This window comes from Cololabis saira, chromosome 23, assembly GCF_033807715.1.
Source record: "Cololabis saira isolate AMF1-May2022 chromosome 23, fColSai1.1, whole genome shotgun sequence".
Taxonomy (NCBI): domain Eukaryota; kingdom Metazoa; phylum Chordata; class Actinopteri; order Beloniformes; family Belonidae; genus Cololabis; species Cololabis saira.
Genome location: NC_084609.1, coordinates 4,648,141 through 4,670,411, shown reverse-complemented (window position 1 = coordinate 4,670,411; position 22,271 = coordinate 4,648,141). Strand labels below are relative to the sequence as shown.

General features: G+C 35.0%; 1 protein-coding gene across 1 annotated transcript in view; it reads right to left on the bottom strand.

Annotated features, from left to right (window-relative positions):
- Positions 1–10,552, bottom strand: part of LOC133424562 (leucine-rich repeat and guanylate kinase domain-containing protein-like) — a 37,659-nt gene extending 27,107 nt beyond the window's left edge. Inside the window, exons 1-7 of the mRNA XM_061715237.1 lie at positions 10,527–10,552; positions 9,347–9,437; positions 7,893–7,980; positions 7,613–7,713; positions 6,053–6,134; positions 5,760–5,884; positions 2,689–2,832 (exon numbers count right to left, since the gene is read on the bottom strand). Of these exons, the coding sequence (XP_061571221.1) occupies positions 2,689–2,832; positions 5,760–5,884; positions 6,053–6,134; positions 7,613–7,713; positions 7,893–7,980; positions 9,347–9,437; positions 10,527–10,552 (657 nt within the window). The remainder of the gene's footprint in view (positions 1–2,688; positions 2,833–5,759; positions 5,885–6,052; positions 6,135–7,612; positions 7,714–7,892; positions 7,981–9,346; positions 9,438–10,526) is intronic.
- Positions 10,553–22,271: the final 11,719 nt, after the last annotated feature.

Genomic DNA, 22,271 nt, shown 5'->3' with positions numbered 1-22,271 from the left:
AAAGACAGAAGTCATCAGCAGGATCTGCAACAGCAGGGGGCGTTAACTCTTGTTTTAACTGACTGATGTTTCCTCTCCTCGCTGTGCAGTTCAATTCTGGGACACGGCCTGTTTGAACTCTTCGTGCAAGTAAAACTTTTACACCCGACTCGCAGCGAGTCTGTAATTTCCTCTTTTTTAAGACTTTACAGGGAGAACATTTCTGTAAGAGTTTGCAGAACATTTATTTCACAACTTTGAGAGTTGTTAACAGAATATTTCTTTAAACTTATTAGCAGAAACTTCTCCAACAGCTTGGGATTTTGTGACTCTGTCTGAATATGCCGATAAGTAGTAGTAGTACTAGTTTATTTTGTTTTGGTCATTTACATTAAAGATATTTGCATATACACACTGTATATGTATACACACAGGTATATATATATATATATATATATATATACACATTTCCTTTTTTTTTAGACCAAAAAGGTATAAGCTGAAGCCTCATGGCTTATTTTGCCTATCTTTTTCAACAAAATGCAGAAAAGGCAGAAAGGAAAAAAAAAAAAAAAGAAAAAGATATTAATAAGAAGAAAACGAAACGAACGAACAAAACAAAGAAAATGAACAAAGAAGAGAAGAAAATAAATGTGGTCACTCACGATTGAGGACAGCATAATATAGACAGTTGGATATTTAAGCAATAGCTTGTCATAATAAATATATAGTTGGTAATAATTAAGGTATAGTTTCTGTTAGCGTTTCAAGATAATTTACATTAGTGTTCTATATTTATCTATTATTTTAGATTTATATATATTTTTTTAATTTGTAAATTTAGCTACTTTTTTTTAGGTTCCACAGTTTGGATGAGGAACTAAAAGAAAGTAGCTCAATTTACAAATTTAAAACTTTATATATATATATATATATATATATATATATATATATATATATATATATATATATATAATAACTTATATTTCCTGCAAAAGTGGACAAATGTGTCCTTGAAATTAAGTAAAGAAATAGCAACAATGGTCACTAAAATAATTTGAAACTGACGAAAGTAAGAAGTGATAATAATTTACCAAAAACTGACTCGTGGAAATCAGACGTTGCCTCTGGATTATGGTTCAATAGAATCATAAGAAAAAAAACAAATGACGAAAGTAATTTGATCCTGGTGACTGACACACTTGAGTGTGTACTTTAATTAAAAGTGTCTTCAATTGTCTTCAATTTCCAGTCAGTCTGACTACTGAAAGGCTTAGAAGTCAGTGTGCCGTTTGGTATTGCCGTGTCCATCACACTGAACATGGACCGGAGAAAGTGAAGGAGAGTTGTTTGACGTCTCCCAGCAGCTGTCCTGCATGTTTTAGATGCTTCCCTGCTTCCTGATTCAAATGAATGGATCAGCAGCAGCTCTGCATCGATCTCTGCACCCGTCTGTTAATGACACATCCATTTGAAGCAGGAAACGAGGTTCAGACTGAGCTTAAAGATGAATTACCATACTGCATACACAGCATGTGATACAAAATCAAGACTTTTGTTCTTATTACAAAACATTTAAGGCAAAAGATTGGGAAAAACCCTGTATATTCTACATGTGCTTTGTTTCTTGGCCTATTTCTGCAGTTATTTTTGAATTCTGATCTAATAAATTTCAATTAATTTAGTAGCATTGAAGAAAGCTTACATAGTAGCTCCATGAAGCTTTTAAAAAAAAATGTTTGACCTTTTTTTTCCTTTTTTTCTTCTTTTTTTTCTCTTTATTTTCTCTTTTTTTCCTCTTTTTTTTCTTCTTTTTTTTCCTTTTTTTCTACCTTTTTCATTTTCCTTTTTAATCTCGACATTTTGACTTTTTTCTCAACATTTCCACTTTTTTCTCAACATTTCCACTTTTTTCTCGAAATTGTACTTCAACATTAATCTCGACATTTCACCTTTTTTCTCGAAATTTTGACTTTTTTCTCAACATTTCTACTTTTTTCTTGACATTTTGACTTTTTTCTCAACATTTCCACTTTTTTCTCTAAATTGTACTTTAACATTAATCTCGACATTTCACCTTTTTTCTCGAAATTTTGACTTTTTTCTCGAAATTTCCACTTTTTTCTCAACATTTCCACTTTTTCCTCAACATTTCCACTTTTTTCTCGAAATTGTACTTCAACATTAATCTCGACATTTCACCTTTTTTCTCAAAATTTTGACTTTTTTCTCAACATTTCCACTTTTTTCTCGACATTTTGACTTTTTTCTCAACATTTCGACTTTTTTCTCGAAATTGTACTTCAACATTAATCTCGACATTTCACCTTTTTTCTCGAAATTTTGACTTTTTTCTCGAAATTTCCACTTTTTTCTCAACATTTCCACTTTTTCCTCAACATTTCCACTTTTTTCTCGAAATTGTACTTCAACATTAATCTCGACATTTCACCTTTTTTCTCAAAATTTTGACTTTTTTCTCAACATTTCCACTTTTTTCTCGACATTTTGACTTTTTTCTCAACATTTCGACTTTTTTCTCGAAATTGTACTTCAACATTAATCTCGACATTTCACCTTTTTTCTCGAAATTTTGACTTTTTTCTCAACATTTCCACTTTTTTCTCAACATTTCCACATAAAAAGTGCACGTCTGCGTATTTGTCTATGATCTATAAACCTATATGTGTCTTTATCTTCTATCTGTACCTGGTTGTTCTCCAGGTTGACGGAGACCAGTCGGTGTAGATTCTCGAGGCCAGACAGACTTGTGATGCGATTCTGAGACAAATCCAGAACTTGCAGGCTCTTCACGTTCTCCAAGCCTTCAATCCTTCTCAGTTGGTTCCCTCTCTGGACAGAGATGAGATAATATCCCGGTAACCAGACAGGTCTGGGTTATACACCTTAAATTATTCTCACTGATAAATATTAAGGAGGTGTCACGGTTGTTCTGTGTGGGGCTGCCTGAACTTTTTCTCGCCCCTGGAATGGCAGGTTCTTCCTTCACTCCCAACTCCCACCAGGGCCGGGATTGACAGCTAAACAGCTGGCGAGGTGCGAGCGCAGCACGCTGAATAACTAAAGAACAAGACCTGGGCACTCGTCTCTTGTCAACCCTGTTCTCACTCCACTCCGCAGACACAGAAAGTTGTTATCTAGCTGTTTGGCTGCAGCTCGCGCTCGTCTTGCCAAGCGTTGCTGGCTGGCGGAGCGCTGGCTGTCAGAGGGGATGGGTGACCGTTCTGGTCCCGGGAAGCCCCGGGTCAGCGCTGTGATGGGCCGCAAAGCAGGCCGGCTGACAGTAGCATGCTGTTAGGGGAGGAAGAGGGGTCGGGGACGGGTTCAGACGGATGCCGGGGGGATACGGGGAGGGATACAGGATGTGCTGAACTCGTTCCAGGGCCCCGTCAAACAGCAGCAGTTGGTATCCGAGCTGCAGACGGGGGCAGCTGCATCCAGACCGATGGCTGCTGACAACCAGGAAACACTGATAAAGGACCACAACATGCATGTGAGCAACACGGGGCGCACACGTGTAGACGGGGAGCGAGAGAAAAAGGCCCTGCTGTTGGGCCATATGGTAGATTTCAAACGGAAAGCCAAGGTTTTACTGAAAGGTAAAATGTGGCCAAAACAGCGACATAAAGAGAACAGAAGGGGCAGGAAATGAAACAGGTAAAACTGAGGACATGAAAAAAGACACACATTTAAACAGAAAGACCTGCAAAGACGGATGCATAACAGTTTTTATGTCTACGTATGAAACTCCAGCTGTTTTAGCAGATATGTCCTTGTAGCACCCTATAATGTAATAATTTCCTGAAAATGTAATGACGCCTAAAAATGTAATAAGATTTGCACTTAACTCAATCGAAAATGTAATAAAATCCAATAATGTAATAACTTCACCAATAATGTAATAAAATATCCTGACTGATGTTGTAATAACATTTTTACCGAAAATGTAATACCTTATTACGTTATTGGGAATTTATTACATTTTCAGGTGGGTCTTTTTTTTTTTCCCAAAAACTGATAATGTCAGATATTACATATAATGTAATATATATGTTCATTTTCAGTCCAAAGTTCTACATTTTGTGTTTTAAGTATCTAAGAATGTTATATACACTGGATTTGAAACACCAGAAGGACTATTGGGTTAAATTGCAGACTTTGAGTACAATGTAATAAGGTATTACATTATTGGTAAAAATGTTATTATAATATCAGTCAGGATATTTTATTACATTATTGGTGAAGTTATTACATTATAGGGTTTTATTACATTTTCAATTGAGTTAAGTGCAAATTTTATTACATTTTCAGGCGTTATTACATTTTCAGGAAATTATTACATAATAGGGTGCTACAGTACTTCTAACAATGACTGCGTTTACATGCAGTCAATAATCCTTTTAAAACCCGAATATTGGCAATAACCCGAATTTGCACGGCCATGTAAACACCAATAACGATGATGATTTCTTTATATCAAATTAATGAGTGGTGATGCTTGCTATGTTGAGTTGGGTATTTATTTAATTAGTGATTTGATTTGATTTTTTAAGGATGAAGGTAACATGTAGACTGCACCTTTATTTTAAATTTTTTTTATTTCTTGAGGAATTTTTGTTATCCCCATGGAGGCAATTTGTTTTACTGTCAGTCTTTTCTCTTACTTCTTGCTTTCATTTTATTACTTTAATGAATCTTTTTGAGGGTAGGCAAATAATAAGCTTTGCTTCAGCCTACACATTTTTCGGTCTAGATGGTATTTGTATATTGGGAAAAAAAAAATTAAAAAAAATTGTAATGTTTTCTTTGAACCGTGTATTCGTTTTCTTGTTGTAATTTTTATTCTTTTTTTTTGTGATGTCATGACAGAAATAAACTAAACTAAACTAAACTAATAACCCCTTTGAATAACCCGAGTTTGCTAATATTCAGTTTTTTAAAAACCCGAATATGACCCCAGGGTTACTCCTTTTAAAACCTGAATATTAGGTCATGTAAACGCCAAACGGAATGAATTAATATCCCCATCAAACGGAACATGAATTTGTTTTCTGCTCATGCTCTGTTCACAAGGAATCCTGGTCTTTTGAGTCCAGGAAGTTCTTATAAACACGGAGAAACGCAAGACCAGGAGGAGACTAATCACTTCATAAATGTAATGAAGGATATGAACATTTCTGCATTTGTAGACGGTAGAAAGTACCGGGATAGTGAGATTTACAAGAAGGTGAGAGAAAAGTTAAAAAATATCTTCTTCTTTACTCTTAAGACTTTTTTTAAAACGGTAAAAAAAATCCATGTTTTTTTTTTTTTAATGATGTGGGAGTGATGTTTGGGTCACAGTTTGTTGCACTTTATCTATATATTGTTTGTATTGCTTTTATGTTTTTATACTGTGCTTTTTATACTTATTTATTCCCCTTATTTTGATTGCTTCCTTTGCACTTTGGTGGGAACATCCCAACCAATCTCATTGTAACCTGAGCACAATGACAATAAAGTCTATTCTATTCTATTATATTCTAAGTTGTGCGAAGCAGCATTTGTTTTGAATTTGGATACAGGAAGAAGAAGCGGAAATGGCGGTAATTGCATCACGATGTTCTCCGCGCGTCGCTGGTTTGATCCAGATATCCCAAATGATTAATTACCATGTAAACGGAATATTCCGAATGTTTCAGTAACCGGAATATTAGCAATAACCTGAATTTTGACTGCATGTAAACGTAGTCAATAAGCAATGAGACGATGGGACCTACAAGGCAGAGGTGAGTGAGGGGAAGTCCGTCCAGGCCGCTGATCCTCGACAGACTGTTGTTTGCCACACTGAGATATCTGAGTCTGCGACATCGCTCAAGACCTGCAATCTCACTGAAACTGTTACCTGAGCGGGAACTCGTTGAGAGGAAAAGGCACCGTACTGCACGACAAGATGAACTTGCAAGCAAATTATTGTAGATGTCATACATGCTGTAAGTTTCACTGCAAATATTTATGATTGCATAAGAGAATAAGGGCAAGTTTATGTTTGCATTAGTAATGTAAAGGATACAGTCCAAATCCAGTTTACAAAGGTAAGTACAGGCTGCCAAATCCTTCATTTTTGACATAAGGTTGTAGGATAAATTCACTTCCTATAGAGGGAAAAATAAAGCACACACTGTTAACAAAGGCCAAGAAAACTTCAAGTAGGAAACGCCACCTGACTGCTTTCTTTTCTTCTTCTTTCTTTTCCCGTACTGCACTACTTTTTTTATTTTTCATTCCAATGTATAAACTACGACGGAGTATTAGGGCCAAACTAAGACAAAAAAAAAAAAATGGAAATTACGAGAATAAAGTCGTAAAATTACGAGAATAAAGTCATAGCCTAATGTTACGAGAATAAAGTTGTAATATTATGAAAATAAAGTCGTAATATTACGACTTTATTCTCGTAATATTACGACTTTATTCTCGTAATTTTATGACTTTATTCTCGTAATATTACGACTTTATTCTCACAACAATATGACTTTATTCTCGTAACATTACGACTTTATTCTCGTAATTTTACGACTTTATTCTCGTAATATTACGACTTTATTCTCGTTATATTACGACTTTATTGTCGTAATATTACGACTTTATTCTCGTAATATTACGACTTTATTCTCGTAATTTTATGACTTTATTCTCGTAATATTACGACTTTATTCTCGTAATTTTACGACTTTATTCTCGTAATATTACGACTTTATTCTCGTAATATTACGACTTTATTCTCGCAACAATATGACTTTATTCTCGTAATATTACGACTTTATTCTCGTAATTTTATGACTTTATTCTCGTAATATTACGACTTTATTCTCGCAACAATATGACTTTATTCTCGTAATATTACGACTTTATTCTCGTAATTTTATGACTTTATTTTCGTAATATTACGACTTTATTCTCGTAATTTTACGACTTTATTCTCGTAATTTTACGACTTTATTCTCGTAATATTACGACTTTATTCTCGTAATATTACGACTTTATTCTCGTAATTTTACGACTTTATTCTCGTAATATTACGCCTTTATTCTCGCAATATTAGGCTATGAATTTATTCTCGTAATTCTACAACTTTATTCTCATAATATTATGACTTTATTCTCATATTATTACTACTTTATTCTTGCAACATTTGGCTATGACTTTCTTCTCGTAATTTTACAACTTATTCTCGTAATTTCCTATTTTTTTAATCTTAGTTTGGCCCTAATACTCCGTCATAATATACTGTTTATATTTTGTAATTATATATTCTTTTTACTTTTTCTTTTTACCCTTTCCCTGCATGTGTGTGTTAAGTGTACTGCTGCTGCACAAAGTGAATTTCCCCATTGAGGGAGAAATAAAGGATAATGTTATCTTATCTTAAAACTAAATAAACACAGTAGTGTAAAGATTTAGCTAAACTTCACTGTCATTCAAGGGCAGTAAGTGCCGTGTAAGCGTTTTCAAAGCGACTACAGATGGGCTATAGTAAGCCAGGCTTATCTGGAGGGAATAGTGTTGAGAGAAAGTCCCAAACCACCAATCAAATATCGTCTTATCCTGTCAGCTCAAGGTCTTGTGTTACCTGTAGTTTCCTGGGTGGCTGGAATTCAAAACAGTCGGAGATTTCATTATGAGAAGCGTCCAGGATGACGAGGTTCAGCATGTGGCTTATGCAGGACAAATCTGGTAGTGGGAGTAGGTGGAAAGATTGAAAAAAATAAATATTAAGGAAAGCAAAACTACCGGTAACAAACATCCAAATTAACAATTTCTCAATCACATGTTTCTGTCACTCATACACGGAGATGCAACATGAAATAAATGTCATTTCTCCTTTGATGCACAGGGTAGAAAAAAGTCACCTCTGATTTTTTTGTGTGGAAGCTCCAGCTTTTGAAGATGTACAGGTGCATAACTGCACAACGCAGATACGTCCCTCAGGTTTGGGCTCTTGAGAAGAATACAGATATGGTTAAAGTTTGTTATACAGACATTAAACATGCCTGCAAGATGGCATACTCCCTCTGACTGTACACTGTCTCCGTGGCCACAATATCGCTTAATGTTGTTTGGATTAATACTGCTTGTCGTCATTTTATGCTCTATGTCAGGGGTCTGCAACCCAAAATGTTGAAAGAGCCGTATTGGACCAAAAACACAAAAAACAAATATGTCTGGAGCCGCAAAACATGAAAAGTCTTGTATAAGCCTTAGAATGAAGGCAACACATGCTGCATGTATCTATATTAGTTACCGTATTTTCTGGACTATAAGCCGCTACTTTTTTCATAGGTTTTGAAACATGCGGCTTATACAAAGGTGCGGCTATTCTGTGGATTTTTCTTCCACCGCTCGGGGCGCTCTAACCGGTATTACAATCAAAACTAAGACAAAATAAATGCAAAGAAGAATACGCTTCTTCTTCTTTAGCAGATAGAAGTAGGTAGAAGCAGATTTCAAACAGATAAATAGATGAATAAATACCGGTTATTTTCTCTTGGTTCTGTCCAGTTTTAATCAGCAAAGTTGCTGCCGTGTTAAAAGACACTGTTAGGAAAGATCTATTTAGGTACAAACATGTACATCATTTACAGTTCAAAATCCTTCTGTACATGTAGTAAATATCTAATCTAACAACATAAATATCTGCGGCTTGCATATCTTTTTTTTTTAAATAGAGCGGATGCGGCTTATATACAGGTGCGGCTTGTATATCTTTTTTTTATTATTTTTTTAAAAATAGAGCGTGTGCGGCTTATATACAGGTGCGGCTTATAGTCCAGAAAATACGGTATAACTGGGGGATTTTTTTTTTCATTATGCACTTCGAGAAAAAAGTCGAAATGTCGAGAGAAAAGTCAAAATGTCGAGAAAAAAGTGGAAATGTCGAGAAAAAAGTCAAAATTTCGAGAAAAAAGTCGAAATGTCGAGAAAAAAGTCGAAATGTCGAGATTAAAAAGGAAAGGAAAAAGGAAAAAAAGAAGAAAAAAAGAGAAAAAAGGAAAAAAAGAAGAAAAAAAAGGAAAAAAAGGTCAAACATTTTTGAAAAAGCTCCAGGAGCCACTAGGGCAGCGCTAAAGAGCCGCCCTAGTGAAGCCGCAGGTTGCCGACCCGTGCCGTATGTTATGCTGATGCTTATACGTTATGTTATGCTTTTATTCTTGTAAGGGTGACTTGAAAGGCGCCACCAAATAAAATTTATTATAATTATTATCATCATTATCATCATTATTATTATTATTATTATTATTATTATTATTAAGATACATAATAAAATGTCTGTGACTATCCGTGTGTAAGCGGGGAAACTTCTCACAGGCAGAGAAAGGCTCTGATACACAGCTGGAGACCATCTCCTTTCTTTTTTTTTGTCTGCATATAGGTCAATGATATGACGCCTATATTTTCTGAAAAACAGACTTTTTTTCAATTCAAAAAAGGTTTAAATGGATAAAAAAAATACCATAACTATGGACTCACTTGAATTTTACAAAAAATACTAGTTATTTGGGATTTTGTTGTTGTTTTAAGCGTCAAAATGTCATGTGGTGCGACCGTCCGACCAGGACTCTTGTTGTGAAAACATTTTTTGAAATCACTCTAAATGTTTTTAAATCAATCTTCTGCCCTATCTGGCATGATTTCTTAAGTGTCTTGTAGTGTGTAAGATTTATACACATTTATTTTTATATTTCCATCATAATATACAAACAAAGTTTGACTGATGACGTCCATTTTATGAAATATCATGTGCCGCGACCATTAAAAAAAACAACCATTTTTGTATAATACTGAAAAAAAAAAAAAAGACATCAAGATGTTAAGGAAATTAATTTATTTTAATATGAATCATGGTTGCACCACATGACCTTTTTTAAGGCTAGTGCCAATTCATCTTGACAAAAAACTCTGAAATCACTTAATTTAAAATTTTATATGAATTTATGTGTACACAACATTCTTAATGTTTCAACTACTGCAATAGATATTCTTTTTTTTATTATTTTAAAATTGACCTGTTGAAAATCATTTTTCGTCATTGACCCATATATATTAATGGTTAATACCATGTTGGTAAGAACCTAATGCATATATATATATATATATATATATATATATATATATATATATGCATTTTTAGTATAAAATATACATATCTCCGCAGTTAAAACGTCATCCTTCTGCAACATAAATGAACAAAATATCGAGAATATTTCATTAGTGTATTGAAATTAGTTGCTACAAGATAATAACCTGAAGAATTTGATAAAAACTCATTTGTTTAGTGGCATAATTACATTTTTTCATCTCATTCTGAAAGCCATTAAGAGCCCAGATCTATAGGAGCTGCACTTGTGTTGCGTTGTGGTCACGTACGACACACATATTGATCAGGTGTGCACATGTAAGTACCATGAGGTGCACTTAGGACAAGACCGGAGCATCCTCGTCTTAAACTAAACCCATTATCCTCCGCCCAGAGTATGAACTTTTACCCAGCGGGAGACGTTAGAAAGTCCATTACTACAAATCAAATCATTTTAAATATTAATTTAGTCCCATTTCTATGAAACTTTTAAACCCTGCACGAGACCGAAGGAATTGGTCATGGCTTAATGGCGTCTCTAGGGGAGTGTGTGCATCATTCTGTAGTGTGCATCGTCTTACTGTTGTTTCTGTCGGGTATGCACTATACTTTTAGTGGCATTGCTTTTCAATGGTTGCCTTTGTGGGACATGTACTAGGGATGGGCGGTATGGACTTAAAAAATGATCACGATCATTTCTGGCATTTATCCTGATAAAAAATGACGATAAAAAAAATACCAATTCAACTCCACCTTTGTAACTATAAATCTATCACCACATTCAGTCTTTGGAGCCAAAACACTGCTCTAAAAGATACTAAATGCTACTAAACTACACCAATTAAATTTAATTAATAAAAACCAATTAAATGAGTTACACCTGTTACTGCAAAACACGTATCAACGGGAATTTATCCTTCCTTCCTTCCTTCCTTCCTTCCTTCCTTCCTTCCTTCCTTTCTTTCGGGCTCATTTCCTTCCTTCCTTCCTTCCTCATTTCCTTCCTGGCTCATTTCCTTCCTTCCTTCCTGGCTAATTTCCTTCCTTCCTTCCTTCCTTCCTTCCTTCCTTCCTCATTTCCTTCCTTCCTTCCTTCCTTCCTCATTTCCTTCCTGGCTCATTTCCTTCCTTCCTTCCTGGCTCATTTCCTTCCTTCCTTCCTGGCTCATTTCTTTCTTTCTTTCTTTCCTTCCTTCCTGGCTCATTTCTTTCCTTCCTTCCTGGCTCATTTCTTTCCTTCCTTCCTGGCTCATTTCTTTCCTTCCTTCCTGGCTCATTTCCTTCCTTCCTTCCTTCCTTCCTTCCTTCCTTCCTTCCTTCCTTCCTTCCTTCCTTCCTTCCTTCCTTCCTTCCTTCCTTCCTTCCTTCCTTCCTTCCTTCCTTCCTTCCTTCCTTCCTTCCTTCCTTCCTTCCTTCCTTCCTTCCTTCCTTCCTTCCTTCCTTCCTTCCTTTCGGGCTCATTTCCTTCCTTCCTTCCTTCCTCATTTCCTTCCTGGCTCATTTCCTTCCTTCCTTCCTGGCTAATTTCCTTCCTTCCTTCCTCCCTTCCTTCCTCCCTTCCTTCCTCATTTCCTTCCTTCCTTCCTTCCTTCCTCATTTCCTTCCTGGCTCATTTCCTTCCTTCCTGGCTCATTTCCTTCCTTCCTTCCTGGCTCATTTCTTTCTTTCCTTCCTGGCTCATTTCCTTCCTGGCTCATTTCCTTCCTTTCTTCCTTTCTTCCTTCCTTCCTTCCTTCCTTCCTTCCTTTCTTCCTTCCTTCCTTCCTTCCTTCCTTCCTTCCTTCCTTCCTTCCTTTCGGGCTCATTTCCTTCCTTCCTTCCTTCCTCATTTCCTTCCTGGCTCATTTCCTTCCTTCCTTCCTGGCTAATTTCCTTCCTTCCTTCCTCCCTTCCTTCCTCCCTTCCTTCCTCATTTCCTTCCTTCCTTCCTTCCTCATTTCCTTCCTGGCTCATTTCCTTCCTTCCTGGCTCATTTCCTTCCTTCCTTCCTGGCTCATTTCTTTCTTTCCTTCCTGGCTCATTTCCTTCCTGGCTCATTTCCTTCCTTTCTTCCTTTCTTCCTTCCTTCCTTCCTTCCTTCCTTCCTTTCTTCCTTTCTTCCTTCCTTCCTTCCTTCCTTCCTTCCTTCCTTCCTTCCTTCCTTCACGTTGTGCGTGGATTTAACGCAGAACCATAAATCAGTTTTACACAAAAACATCATCAACGGGAATTTATCGTTTTTACCGCAAGATGACAAATTCTTACCGAGGGGAATTTAGTTGACGGTTTATCGTGAACGGTAAAATATCGCCCAATCCCAACATGTACTATATTTTTTTAAGTACTGTTTGTAGTGGATCTTTCTGCTGGGTGTGTGCAACATGCATAGTGAATTTGAAGCATGCAATGTGTTTTTTTTCTCTCTCTTTTTAGGTGCTGTAACTAACGAGTACTTATGAGTACAAGACAGATTTCCCTAAGGGGACAATGAAGTGATTATACTGTATTGTACTGTATATATGGCATAGCTCCACTTTAAGCATCACCAAACGCTCTCAGCTTCCTGAACCTGGGAGCAAATATGCACATATTCATGCTCCGCACGCACATTGGGATTCTGTCTCAGCAAGATCTCTGCACAGTTAATGCTGCCCTCATAAATTGCAAATAATCAAACCCCCAACCTTGCGGTTTAACGTCACGTCTCCTGACCCCTTGCACAAGCTTCACCTGCTCAGTGACAAGATGAATATGGATGAAATACAAATTAATAATGAATGTCAACATCTTCCATTAACACAATGTAGCTCTGGCCTTTCAGATTCCACATTAATGCGACTTTCTATTTGTCAGGAAAAACTGTTGGAAATAAACTAAGATTTGATTGTGATTTCATTTGATTTGATTTTGTACATGTAAAAAACCACAATTCAAAAGAAGAATTTCATACTTTAACACTTGATATCTTAATAATTTACATGTGCAAAAAGGAGTAGGAATAAGTGTAAACGTATTTAATCCTAGGCCCATTCTCTAATCATTTAACCCGTATTTATAAATACTCACACACTTACCTATACATACATACACATAATTGAGTATTTCTATATATTTGTACACACATGCAGAGGTGTCAAGTAACGAAGTACAAATACTTCATCATTACCTTACTTAAGTAGAAATTTTGGTTATCTATACTTCACTGGAGTAATTATTTTTCAGACGACTTTTTACTTTTACTCCTTACATTTTCACACAATTATCTGTACTTTTTACTCCTTACATTTTAAAAACAGCCTCGTCACTCTATTTCATTTTGGTCTTTAAAAAAAAAACTATCCATGTTCTTGTCCAGTTTTGTTCTTACATCCGTTCCCTCAGATTCCTGCAACTAAACTTGGATGTACATTCCAATAAAGGTTAGGATAAATGATAACATGAACATGAAGTTTGACTTTTTGCACCATTACAATACTTATAGGCAACTAGTCATCATATCTCCTGCTCTCTGAAACACATGTTAATGCTCAATAGTACACATATATGCTTCTTTAATATATTTGCATTATACTAAGATGCATTCATTTTCAATGGCTTTTGTCCTTAATGGCTTTTTTCCCCCTTACATTACTTTTACTTTTATACTTTAAGTAGTTTTGAAACCAGTACTTTTATACTTTTACTTGAGTAAAAAACTTGAGTTGATACTTCAACTTCTACAGGAGTATTTTTAAACTCTAGTATCTATACTTCTACCTGAGTAACGAATGTGAATACTGAAGACACCTCTGCACACATGCCCATATAAATATACTTATTTCTTATTTACACCATACTGTCTCTATTAACTGTATCTGCTCTATATGTATATATCTACACACACACACACACACACACACACACACACACACACACACACACACACACACACACACACACACACAGTATATATAATTATACATACACATATACCCATCCATCCATATATATATATATATATATATATATATATATATATATATAATTAGCTGCCCATTTCTGTACATAAATATAAATAAATACCCATTCACCCAATAGTGAAAAACATAGTTTTAATTCTGAATCCATTCTGTTCCATAGTTTAAAACTCCACTGACTGATGTAGAAAATCTTTTCATTGTTGTTCGTGTTCAGCAAGTCCTAAAATTTAGTGTACCCCTTAAATTATACCTCCCCTCTCTGTCACAAAACATTTCCTGTAAGTGAGATGGTAATAAGTTGCTCCTAAATGTTTGGAAAGATTTGGTTAAATTGTGTTTTTAGGAAGTGAAACCAAAACAATGTTTCCTTACGTTCATCTCGTTGTTTTCCTGGATCTTCTGGCAGCTGGAGTTTCCCCTGCAGATAAAACAGCTGGCACAAAGTCTCCTTCTTTGTTTAACTACTTTTAAATAACATTTAAGCGTTCAAATGGAGGTAGTTTGGCTAAAATGTCCAGTGTACCATGATAGCAAGACGCGCAGGTTTCCCTAGGAACCAAACTAACGTCGCCTAGCAACGCTGACTGTCAGGTGAACGGCACTGTCGGCTGAAACTACACTACCCACAATGCATTTCACTTAAAACTACAGCGTTTAATGTTTTTTTTTGTTTTGTTTTTTAAAATCACTTGGATAACAAAAGGGGCACCAAAAATCCCATTTGTAATTAACAGAAAATAGCTTGCGATTTTAATGACATAAGAACCTCATTTTATACCCCTTTGTTGAGATTTGTTTTGTTGTTTAAATAAAACTTTATTGTTACTTACACTTGTCCTGTCTGCAAAAATATCAGGAACCTTGATAAAAAGTAAACATAGATGAATGCAGGGAATTCAATTAGATTAAACTTTTAAACCCTATACCAAATATAACATTTAATTTTGAAACATATAAACATTTACAGTACATTCTCATTTTGAATATCACATAAAATAGTTTAAATAGAAACTTCAAGGTTTGGAGATGATGAGAGACTGGTTGTGTAGTGTTACAGACAAATACACTGAAATAATTAGAATATCTATGAAAAGGTGTTTGGGTATTTTGGATTTAAAGACCTTAAAAACATAAAAACAAAAATAAAAACATGTTCAGTACGACGAGTATTAGGGCCAAACTAAGACCAAAAAAAATGGAAATTACAAGAATAAAGTCATAATATAATGAGAATAAAGTCGTAAAATTACGAGAATAAAGTCATAATATTACGAGAATAAAGTCGTAAAATTACGAGAATAAAGTCGTAAAATTACGAGAATAAAGTCATAATGTTGCGAGAATGAAGTCGTAATAGAATAAAGTTGAATATTATGAGAATAAAGTCATAATATTATGAGAATAAAGTCGTAATATTACAAGAATAAAGCCATAATGTTGCGAGAATCAAGTCATAATAGAATAAAGTCGTAATATTATGAGAATAAAGTCGTAATATTATGAGAATAAAGTCGTAATATTATGAGAATAAAGTCGTAATATTATGAGAATAAAGTCGTAATATTACGAGAATAAAGTCGTATTTATGAGAAAAAAGTAATATGAGAATAAAGTTGTAATATTATGAGAATATAATTTATGAGAACTCTAACAGGAAGAACATTCTCTCTGTGTTAAAATGAAGAATATTGAGCATCTTGTGAAGTTATATTTATACAGTATATTTATAATATATTTAATATTACGACTTTATTCTCGTAATATTACGACTTTATTCTCAAAATATTACAACTTTATTCTCCTTATTTCCATTTTTTTTTTGTCTTAGTTTGGCCCTAATACTCCGTCGTAGTTCAGTTTGGTGATGCGCTCTGCCGCACTGTTTTCCCCCCAGAACCTGCAACAGTCAGGATTTGTGAATATCATACTGTGCCTAGCAGAATCCAGCAGATGGATTTATGCCAACAATTACACACAACAGGCCTTCAGCTCTTACTCTGTCTGCTTATGTTTTAAATATGCCTCTCTCAGGGCTTTACGCTCCAAGGCATGACACACAACACACCACACCTGTCAGCTTAAGTGAATCTTTATTGTTGGCTTTGAATCGCACTCACTCCCGTGATATACGACAGAAACATCTCGTCTTGTGTCAAACGAGTTATGGACTGTCATGTACGGAGGAGGATTACCGTGCATTTGAACTCCGGGGTAAAATACAGTATGAAAATCTCACATGGGGGAGGCATAAAACACACGAGACAGGAATTTAAGGGGTTTATTTCTTCTCTTTCTTTCTTAGTGTACACAGTGACAAATCACATTTTGTTTGGACAACTTTCAGAACATTTAGAAAGTACATCAACCAGTAGATTTAAGTCTGTTGAAGGCGAAACAAAAATATCGTTGCATCCTTATGTGACATGCACATTATCATAATAAATGTGCGCTCGGTGTGAAAATAATAATAAAAAGCTAAGCCTTGTGGAGGTTTATTTTAAGTGAAAATCTACTTGAAACAGGTGAAAATTGTTGTTTTTTCCAGTGATGAGTCTTGTTTTAAGTGTAATGAGAGTTTTGACAAAAAATTTGACATTTTAATTAGAAATAAGACAAATATTCTTGTTAACATTTTGAGTTTTTTGCAGTGTAGTAGGAGTACATCCTGGAGCACTGCAAAAACTCAAAATCTTACCAGGAATATTTGTCTTATTTCTAGTTAAAATGTCTCATTTTTAGTCAAAAAATCAGTCATTACCAGAAAAATAACTACAAAAGCTAAGCCTTGTGGAGGTTTATTGTGTTTGCTCGCTGCAGATGGATGGAGGGCTAATAGTACATGTGTATGGCATGACACAGTTGGTTATCACTGTATTAAAGTTTCATATGTATAACCCGACAAAAGTAGCTCTGAAGTGAACAGATGAATGAGCAGATTTTAGATTTTACACCAGCGGTGTGTGCAGAGTGGTAGGCGAGCCACTCTCGTTGTTCCTCCATCGATCCCTCCCTACTTGTCATTATGATGGATTGCTCCGCGGGCTGCACAGAGACCAGCGCCGTATCGACAAAGCTCCCATTCCTCTCTCCCCCTCTTGTTAAATACTCCTCACCCAAGATAATGAACTAAATACAAGGAAGGTTTCAGGGAGGGGAATGATTGGTGAGCGGCTCCCAAGTGTTTATACGTTTACGTCACTTTAAAACGCTTCAGTAAATCGTCAGAATTGTATAGTTTCTGACTCAGGGGGATTAGTATGACAGATGGAAGACTTGATACAAAAAGTGCTATTCATGAACCTCTAACTACTGTAAAAATAACATTTGCGTTAAACTACTTTGCAAAAATGGATGACAAAAACCCAACGGAAAAAAATAGTTCACTGCTGTCCCTTTAAGTCCAATTTGTACAGAGGAAGAATTACAATTTTTTCAGCTCTAGCTGCACAAAAGTAACTTGAGAAAAAGTTTTAAAATAGCAGACATATATGATCAATGCTCGGCGAGGGAAGTCTTTGGGGACCGAGCAGAAATTGGCAGCAGGCGGAGATGTGGCCTCTTTCAGACGGTCTAATCTGGCATCTGTTATTGCAGACAGAATCAGTGGGCCCAGGGGGCCGCCGGGAGGAGAGACAGAGGTGTAATTGAGAGCACCAGTTTAAATCTAATAGGAAAATGAGATGAGATGGGGCGGAAGTTGGGTGACCGTCCGCGTCGGTCCGCTTTTAACTTGGAGCTGTAGTTACAGCGAGTTTTGGCATACAGGCACTATTGTTTTGTTTTTCATGAGCAGAAAATGGCAATAGAGGCCTTATATAGTAGTGAAACTTATACATTTTGAAGCCTCCAATCAGAGTGAATCAGTGCAGGGAGAATGACGGCGATCGTCACGTGACGTATGAAAACACAGACTACACAATCTGCAAAAATCTGCAAAAACTTAAAATCTTAACAAGAATATTTGTCTTATTTCAAGTTAAAATGTCTCATTTTTAGTCAAAAATAAAAACAAGACTCATTACTGGAAAAAACAACAATTTTCACCTGTTTCAAGTAGATTTTCACTTAAAAAAAGTAGAAAAATCTGCCAGTGGAACAAGATTTTTTTGCTTGTAATGAGAAGATAAATCTTGTTCCACTGGCAGATTTTTCTACTTATTTCACATGAAAAATTACTTGAAACAGGTGAAAATTGTCAAATGACAAGTTATTTTTCTGGTAATGACTCTTGTTTTAAGTGTAATGAGATTTTTTTTTGTCTAAAAATGAGACATTTTAACTAGAAATAAGACAAATATTCCTGGTAAGATTTTGAGTTTTTGCAGTGCATCAATGTAAATGTTCACAATCTCTTGTCTCAAATGTGAACACATCAGATATCCCCGACCCACAAGCTCTCCTCTATCTTTAGTCTTATATTACTTAATTATCTCCAGAATGTACTCCTACACTGCAAAAACTCAAAATCTTAACAAGAATATTTGTCTTATTTCTAGTTAAAATGTCTAATTTTTAGTCAAAAACTCTCATTACACTTAAAACAAGAGTCATCACTGGAAAGAGACAACAATTCAAGTAGATTTTCACTTAAAATAAATAGAAAAATCTGCCAGTGGAACAAGATTTTTTTGCTTGTAATAAGAAGATAAATCTTGTCCCACTGGCAGATTTTCCTACTTATTTCAAGTGAAAATTTACTTGAAACAGGTGAAAATTGTCAAATAACAAGTTATATTTCTGGTAATGACTCTTGTTTTAAGTGTAATGAGATTTTTTTTTACTAAAAATGAGACATTTTAACTAGAAATAAGACAAATATTCTTAGTAAGATTTTGAATTTTTGCAGTGCTCCAGGATGTACTCCTACTACACTGCAAAAACTCAAAATGTTAACAAGAATATTTGTCTTATTTCTAGTTAAAATGTCTCATTTTTAGTCAAAAATGTCATTACACTTAAACAAGAGTCATTACCAGAAAAATAACTTATTTAACAATTTTCACCTGTTTCAAGTAAATTTTCACTTAAAATAAGTAGAAAAATCTGCCAGTTTAACAAGATTTTTTTTGCTTGTAATGAGAAGATAAATCTTGTCCCACTGGCAAATTTTTCTACTTATTTCAATTGAAAATTTACTTGAAACAGGTTAAACTTTTCAAATAAGTTATTTTTCTGCTAATGACTCTTATGTTTTAAGTGTAATGAGATTTTTAGACTAAAAATTAGACATTTGAAATAGAAATAAGACTAATATTACTGGTAAGATTTAGAGTTTTTGTACTAGAGAGATGTGTGAATGATGAGGGTCGGGGGATATCTGATGGGACAATAATTCCAGCCGTTTCCACCCTCTTCTACACCGTGGTGATCTTCTTGTCCTTGGTGGCCTGTTTGATGGCGGCCTGCTCACAGATGATTTCCTTCAGCCGCTGCAGCCGCGTGTTCTGGGTGCTGGAGTCTCCCACGCCGGTCTGGCTGCGGTGCAGCAGCGACAGGGCGTTGATGTACTCCAGCTCCGTGTAGCGGACGCCCTGGTCCACCACCAGGTTCAGCAGCTCGTCCGCCGTGTTGTACAGCATCTCGTAGTACTGCCTGCACGGGGAGACACGACGCAGGAAGTTAGGTGGAGTCAGAGCAAGTAAAAGTACTGTTACTTCAGAATAATATGACTCAAGTAGAAGTAAAAAGTAGTCATCCAAATAAGTACAGGACTGTCTCAGAAAATTAGAATATTGTGATTTTCTGTAATGCAATTACAAAAACAAAAATGTCATACATTCTGGATTCATTACAAATCAACTGAAATATTGCAGCCTTTTATTATTTTAATATTGCTGATCATGGTTTACAGCTTAAGAAAACTCAAATATCCTATCTCAAAAAATTAGAATATTCTGGGAATCTTAATCTTAAACTGTAAACCATAATCAGCAATATTAAAATAATAAAAGGCTTGCAATATTTCAGTTTCATTTGTAATGAATCCAGAATGTATGACATTTTGTTTTTTTAATTGCATTACAGAAAATAAAGAACTTTATCAAAATATTCTAATTTTCTGAGACAGTTCTGAGAAAGTACTTGGTGAAAAAACTACTCAAGTACTGAGTAACTGTTGAGTAACGTCTGATTTATTTTTTTAACACAACCATTCAAACAGACAAAAGTACAAAATCTTCAGGCAAATTAAATTAATAATATAATAAAATAAATTAGAATTAATAAAAAATAAAAAATAGCTTAAATTAAAATAATCTTAAAGTAAATTCAAGTACTTTAATAAATAATAAAATAAATAAAATAACAGAATAAAAAAATAAATTAAGCACAAGTAGCACAAACTTTGAAGCCTTTGTACTTTTCTTTTTTAACCAGGCAGAACTAGAACAAACATGAACTCATATAAACTCTGTGTGTGTTTGAGTCTGTGTAAATGTGACAAAACATGCAAAAACAAACATTTTTCCCAAAGAATCACTCAGTGATGTCATGAGATTGACGCGTACGTGGATAAAAGGGATAAAAGAAAAGTAACAGCTCAACGTAGCCTAATGTAGCGGAGTAAGAGGAACAGCTTCTTCTTCACAAATCTACTCAAGTAAAAGTAAAAAGTATAGTGATTCAAAACTACTCCTAAAAGTACAACATTTCCCCAAACTATATATATATATATATATATATATATATATATATATATATATAGTATATATATATATATATATATATATATATATATATATATATATATATATATATATATATATATATAGCACTGTCTTTCAATTTCCTAGTTTGGAGTCAAAGGAACACGGACAACAAAGGGAGAACACAAAAGCCAACTGCTGTAGCTGTCAAGCCCAATTCTCTTAAAAAGAACTTCAAGGCCCCTCATCCCGCTGCTGCCGAGAGCCGAAGGTAACGGGAAACATTCACTGGCTACGAACAATCAGGACTATTCCGGTGAAACTCTGTTGACGGGGAGAGGAGAGAGATGTGCGAGGAATTAAAAGCTCTTTAATTAGGGCTGAGTGCCTCAATGGGGCCGTTTGAAAGACGGCATGAAGCACATGCTGATAAAGCCGGGGGCAGGAAAGGACACCGGGCATCACCGAAGAACAAACTTCCACCTCCTGACTTCACACAACACGTGCAAGGTCAGATATGCAGTACTGGAGATGAGGGGGGATGAGATGAAATAAAAACAGTCCAAATCATCCCCCCCTGAAATAAAAACAGTCAAAATCGTCCCCCCTGAAATAAAAACAGTCAAAATCATCCCCCCTGTAAAACTGCCATCCCTCCTTTCCATCCCTTATGTCATTTCATCAATGAATGTGGTTTTACTGCTATTTCAACATTTAGAGTCATCACCAGAAAAATAACACCAGAAAAATAACTTATTTGACAATTTTCACCTGTTTCAAGTAAATTTTCACTTGAAATAAGTAGAAAAATCTGCCAGTGGGACAAGATTTATCTTCTCATTACAAGCAAAAAAAATCTTTATCGTTCTTTATCGATTAATATAACGTTGCACAGTTATCAGTAAACTAAAACAGCTACTTTTATACACATTTGTTATATCTGTGATGGAAAATTTAGCCTTGGTCACTTGATTAAACCAAAACTGCTGAGAGTAGCGAAATATACACTGCAAAAACTCAAAAACTTACCAGGAATATTTGTCTTTTAAACAAATTTAAAATGTCTCATTTTTAGTTAAAAAAATCTCATTACACTTAAAACAAGAGTCATTACCAGGAAAATAACTTATTTGACAATTTTCACCTGTTTCAAGTAGATTTTCACTTGAAATAAGTAGAAAAATCTGCCAGTGGAACAAGATTTTGTAGATAAATCTTGTCCCACTGGCAGATTTTGTTGTTTTTTTCCAGTGATGAGTCTTGTTTTAAGTGTAATGAGATTTTTTTTATTAAAATGAGACATTTTAACTAGAAATAAGACCAATATTCTTGTTAAGATTTTGAGTTTTTGCAGTGATCCATGTTACTTCTCCTGTGAAGGACAGAGTCATATTGATAAGTTCAGAAAAGTGTTTTTATTGTTGTGTTTTGATGTATTTGATGTAAGCCCAGTGGATATTTAAAGCTTACAGAAGGCTGCATTTAACTGCTGCTATGTCATTCCTGCAGTATTTCTGCAGGTGTTTTGGTCACTGCTATTATTTGAAATATATTATATTATTTGTAATCAGC